Source organism: Cervus canadensis, chromosome 29, assembly GCF_019320065.1.
Source record: "Cervus canadensis isolate Bull #8, Minnesota chromosome 29, ASM1932006v1, whole genome shotgun sequence".
NCBI classification, from domain to species: domain Eukaryota; kingdom Metazoa; phylum Chordata; class Mammalia; order Artiodactyla; family Cervidae; genus Cervus; species Cervus canadensis.
The window spans coordinates 11130395-11136478 of record NC_057414.1 but is presented as its reverse complement, the minus strand read 5'-3'; the positions used below and the strand labels follow the sequence as shown (position 1 = coordinate 11136478).

At 45.9% G+C, this 6084-nt stretch overlaps 1 protein-coding gene across 1 annotated transcript; it reads right to left on the bottom strand.

The window, feature by feature from the left end:
- Positions 1-288: 288 nt before the first annotated feature.
- Positions 289-4014, bottom strand: LOC122431429 (PRAME family member 8-like). Its single transcript, XM_043452737.1, has 4 exons — positions 3982-4014; positions 2742-3052; positions 1812-2384; positions 289-841 (listed from the first exon to the last, which is right to left on the bottom strand). Exons 1-4 carry the CDS (start codon positions 4012-4014, stop codon positions 289-291), a joined length of 1470 nt encoding a protein of 489 aa, XP_043308672.1.
- Positions 4015-6084: the final 2070 nt, after the last annotated feature.

Genomic DNA, 6084 nt, shown 5'->3' with positions numbered 1-6084 from the left:
GAAATAACTCGAACATCTGTGTCTCAGACTGAATCTTCCAGAAATTCAGTTTCATATTTGACTCTATAAACACATCTCTAAAAAAGTCACATCAACTCCACAAGTCAACACACCCTTTTGGAATCCCGCACCCTTGCTGGATCACGTTTTCTCAATCACACTGAGCTAATATCAGAAACCAGAGCTGTGTTTTCCCTTCATAATGGATGTATGTCCTAGATTTCAGTTTTCAAGTGTCCAGGAGAAAGCTTCTGATAGAAGCAACCGACTAGGCAGGGTATTACAGAATTATGTGTTGGGACTCAGGTGACCACACATGTCATCACCACAGTGAGGACAGGGGCTGGGGCTAACCCAGATCTTCCTGGGACGTTCTAAGTCTGTAAGGATTGCCCTCAGCTCAGCCTTTATCTGAGCAAGTCTCTCTAAGTGAAGGACACCCAGAGAGCTGTAACTCTCCCGAGGGGCCGGATAAAGCTCTAAACTTAAATCGGGGAGCCTGTCAGTGTGACGCAGGAGACTCTCCAGGATGGCCATGGAGATGAGGTTTCCGCACATGCTGAGGCTCCTGAGCTGGGAGCAGCGGCTCAGGGCAGGCAAAAAGGCCATGAGGTGGACGTCCGTGATCCCACACAGGTTTAAGTCCAGTTCTTCCAGAGTGCCTGCAACTTTCTCCAGCAGAACTTGAAGGAGCTCGGGACTAAAGTCGGTCAGGGTAACACCACTAAGATTCAGGCCCTTCAGCTGACAGAGCTTTGGACACCAGGACAGATGGGTCAGGTCTGATTCTGTAAGCAGGCAGTTGGTGATTGAGATGTTGTCCAAGGGGGTCTTCAAGCACCTGGGGGGGAAAAAAAACAAGCAATTGGATCAGGGAAACCAAAGTGGCAGGTGAGTCCCAGAGGAGAAGTCAATGATTGGCCCAAAGCTGACAAAGTTCAATATCCAGAATGCCCAGGCTCATTCTAGGCTGAGTCCTGCCATTTTCTTAGTGTGACTGGATCACATTCACATGATCTTGAAAGCCATCTTTCCTCACCTGTCAAGCAGAGTACAGTACACTCTACTTCCTTAGCAGGATGAATGGAGATAATGGAATGCACTGGAACATGATCAGAGGAGAGTGGGACACAAAGTGTCCATCAGGGTGGACATCGCTGAATGTTAGTTCTGGGAGATGAGATAAAAAATTCTTTTCATTTAGATTGACACTCTGTGGGTGAGCTGCAGGGGCATATACCTCTGGCCAGGTGAGGCTCTTGGAATACATGCAGAAACAAAACCACATCACGCCCTGGGGCTGCCAGTCTTTAGGAACTCCCAGCCCTACGACATCTAGAAACTTTCTATCACTCTTTATATTCTTTCGGCTCTGCTTCATTACCATCATTTCCAGAACCACGGATTTCCCATGTATTAATTACCTTATATGCAACAAAAGGCCACCTGTTACTGACCTGGGCTTTAAAACAGACTCCTTGTGGTCCCATGTTAGTGATCACGGAGTTTCTTTTCACAACACTCAGGCTGATGTGATTTTACCTCTTCAATGCCCCCTTCGCTTACCTATTACATAAATCTTCAGAACAGAGAAATCTCTCCCCAAAGAAGAAATCACATACACACCTGCACTACATCTATGCCCTCTCATTTGTGGGTTCCCAGCATGGAGTCCCTTTCCAGAGCTTCTGTAACAGATTCCCCCCCACCCAGATTGCTGTTCTTCTGAAATACTGTGTTTCACATGGAGCAGCAGATGAGACACTGCCCTTGATATTCTACCATTGTATCAGCCGCTGGTGGAGCCTCACCTGAGCATCTGATCCAGACGGCCTTCAAGGAAAGACGGAGCTTCCATACGGAGATCCCGGAGGTCCTGCAGCCGGAGGATCTGAGAGGTCAATTGCAGAAGATCCTGATGGTCCTGCTCCTCAACAGCAGACCCACGAATGCGGGAGAAAATGAGACTCTGAACGTTGCTCATCTGACCCAGGAGAGGAGCAAACTGGGCCAGGGTCGACAGCTTCTGGGTGAAACTCAGTTTCACCTTCTGTACACAGCCCAGCTTCACCATCCTGAGAACTTCCTTCATATTTTCCTTGGACATTGAAATAATCTTCATCTTCTTACAGCACAGGTGTATGGAGGCTTTTCTCTGCTCCACCCACCTGAAGAGGTAGGTGAGGAATTTCTCCAGGGGCTTTTTCTCAAGACAAAGTTCTATGTACACTTCTAAGGGAGTCAAGGCGTGCCTTATCCTGGACATGTCCTCAGCCACTGGGGCCAGCAGTGAGCTTGAGGGCATGTGGTCCTTGCCTCCAGACCACATGTTCCAGAAGTCCTGGCCGGTATTCCTTAAGTCCAGCACTCGCAGCTTACACCTCCTGTGGGGAAACAGCAGATGGGTGGGGTGAGATTCTCCAAAATACACATTGAATGAACCCACAGCCTCAGAGTTGAGGCAACATTCCAGCTCCCCATCTGCACGCTTTCTTCACACTCCTGCTCTCACCTGCTGGTATTTCTTTCCTCTCTTGCTCCCTCTCCCCCAGCTATTTTTCCTCTTCCATCCTTCCTATTATATTTTTGTAAGGGATTTCCCAAACTGATCTCAGCAATTCTCAAGGCCTCTGAACTTTTTCAGAAGCCTCTGGTCCACTGCTTGGTCATCTACTCTGCCTTGCACCAGGTGTCTCTTCTAGGACATCCATGACCCTGCCAGGCTCCCTGGATCCACTCACCTGGGGTGAACCTTCTGGGCAAGCAGGACATCAAGGCCGTCCAGCACTGCTTGTAAGGTTCCTTGGTGAGGCTTTTGCATCAGGCCCCCCAGAGGCAGGCGGGCAAAGGGCCAGGCAGGCACCATGGCCTTCAGGGTCTCCTTGCGTCGGCCAAAGACAGCAGCCATGAAGACTGGCGGGTAGAGCTCTCTGGGCAGATACTCCAAAGCGGAGATGGCGGAGGGCTCGTCTCTCAGCAGGCCAATTGCTGCCAAGGTCACAAGTCTGGGAGGGTTGTGAACACTCATCCTGACTCTTCTCTGATTGGAATCCTGGGAAACAGCAAGGGGACAAGGCATCCTTGTCAGAACAATCGTAATCATCAGGATAGTCTCTCTCCCCACACGTCAGAGAAATCAAATCAGGACCACAGCCATTGCTCTGGCAATGATGAACCAGAATGGAAGAACTCGGTGTGTCTGGATTCCAGTCTGGGTTTGTGGCCCTAAAGCCAGAGCTCTCCCCATCCTGCCACTAGAGCAAGAATCTAACAAGTTCCTGGAAGGAACAAAGCCAAACAGTGGCTCATCCATTTCCATCCACTGCTTCCCTTAATGCATTTCCCTTTTGCATATCTGCACCAGGAGACTGAAAAAGCTGACTCCCTTTGTTTTTATGGTGAAGATAATAAATTATCACTTAAAGCCCAAACCATGGGGACAGGAGTTCATGTATAACACAGCTTCCATCCCCAGGTCCCAACTTAGCTGGGAATGATTAAGGAGATACTTGTAAAGGGAATGCAATTTGTGTACAGAGTAAAAACCTTAAATGTCAAAAATAGCATTCCAAACAGATGTCTTTAAAAAGAAAAACTGCTAGTTAAGACTTTTAAATAATATAAACCAAAGCACAAACCAAAATGGATGTGAGGCAAAAACACGCTTTGAGGCAAAAAGATAGATTTAAATTTAACAAAAAGAAGAGAAAAAGGAAAGCTCTCCATGACATGTCAAACTGCATTCTACCATTCACTGCATGCTGGCTGTTGGCAGAACATCCCTCACAGAGGTTAACTCACCAGGTCTGATGTGGTCGGGGTGGGGGTGCTGCTCAGACCTCAGACTTCGGGGAGAACACAAGGACTGACTCCAGAGTGAGAAGCTTCTGCATCTATTCTCTAGTGCTTGGGCATTTTATGGAACTTTTTAACCACATCTGCCCTCCTTTCAACTGCTAACTTCCAATCAGTAGGCATTACCTGATTGGATTCCAGAGTGTCCCTCAGGTTCATCCTGATTGGGTTACTGCCAGTCTCCAGATGAATTGATTGAGTCAGATCATCATTCATGAAAGAGAAAGAATTGGGGAAGGGGGAATCTAGGACTTATTCATTGCTTCACTCCACAAAATTGGTTGAGTTTTGCTAATATGGCCAGTGAAATAAAAAGATGCTTACTCCTTGGAAGAAAAGTTATGACCAACCTAGATAGCATATTAAAAAGCAGTGACATTACTTTGCCAACAAAGATCTGTCAAGCCAAGGCTATGGTTTTTCCAGTGGTCATGTATGGATGTGAGAGTTAGACTATAAAGAAAGCTGAGCACCAAAGAATTGATGGTTTTGAACTGTGGTATTGAAGAAGACTCCTGAGAGTCCGTTGGACTGCAAGGAGATCCAACCAGTCCATTCTAAAGGAAATCAGTCCTGAATGTTGATTGGAAGGACTAATTCTGAAGCTGAAACTCCAATTCTTTGGCCACCTGATGCGAAGTGCTGACTCATTGGAAATGACTCTGATGCTGGGAGACGTTGAAGGCTGGAGGAGAAGGGGTCGGACAACAGAGAATGAGGTGGTTGGATGGCATCACGGACTCAATGGACATGAATTTGAGTAAGCTCTTGGAGTTGGTGGTGGACAGGGAGGCCTGGTGTGCTGCAGTCCATGGGGTCGCAAATACTTGGACACAACTGAGCAACTGAACTGAATTGAGTATCCCTGGGTAGAAGAAAGGGAAGGGATTATGGGTTCCTGTTGTTCAGTCGCTCAGTCATGTCCAACTCTTTGTGACCCCGTGGACTGCAGAATGCTAGGCTTCCCTGTCCTTCACCATTTCGTGAAGTCCACTGTGTCAGTGATACCATATAATCATTTCATCCTCTGTCGTCTTCTCCTGCCTTCAATTTTTCCCAATATCAGGCTATTTTCCAATGACACAGCTCTTCGCATTAGGTGGCCAAGGTATTGGAACTTCAGCTTCAGCATCAGTCCTTCCAAAGAATATTCAGGCTTGATTTCTTTTAGGATTGACTAGCTTCATCTTGCAGTCCAAGGGAATCTTAAGAGTTTTCTCCAATTCCACAGTTCGAAGGCATCCATTCTTTGTTGCTCAGTGTTATCCAGATCTCAAATCCATATGTGCATACTGGAAAAGCTGTAGCTTTGACTAGATGGACTTTGTCAGCAAAGTAATGTCTCTGCTTATCAACATACTGTCTAGATTTGTCACTGCTTTTCTTCCAAGGGGTAAATATCTTTTAAATTCATGGCTGCAGTCCATTCCACAGTGATTTTGGAGCCCAGGAAAATAAAGTCTGTCACTGTTTCCATTGTTTCAGCATCTATTTGCCATGAAGTGATGAGACTGGATGCCATGATCTTTGTTTTTTGAATATTGAGTTCTAAGCCAGATTTTTCACTCTCCTCTTTTACTTTTATCAAATTTAGTTCCTCTTCACTTTCTGCCATTAGGTTGGTTTCATCTGCCTCTATGAGCTGATTGATATTTCTCCTGGCAATCTTGATTACAGTTTGTGCTTCATCCAGTCTGGCATTTGACATGATGTACTCAGCATAGAAGTTAAATAAGCAGGGTGATAATATACAGCCTTGATGTACTTCTTTCCCAATTTGGAACCAGTTCATTGTTCCATGTCCAGTCTAAGTGTGGCTTCTTGACTTGCATACAGGTCTCTCAGGAGGCAAGTAACATTGTCTGGTATTCCCATGTCTTTAAGAATTTTGTACAGTTTGTTGTGATCCACACAGTCAATAAATGTGCTTTGGTGTAGTCAATGAAGCAGAAGATGTTTTTCTGGAATTCTCTAGTCTTTTCTAAGATCCAATAAATATTGGCAATTTGATCTCAGGTTGCTCTGCCTTTTCTAAATCCAGTTTGAACGTCTGGAAGCTCTCAATTCACATACTGTTGAAGCCTAGCTTGATGGATTTTGAGCTTTACCTTGCTACCATGTGAAATGAGTGCAATTGTGTGGTAGTTTGAATACTCTTTGGCATTGCCCTTCTTTGGGACTGGAATGAAAAGTGACATTTTCCAGTCCTGTGGCCACTGCTGAGTTTTC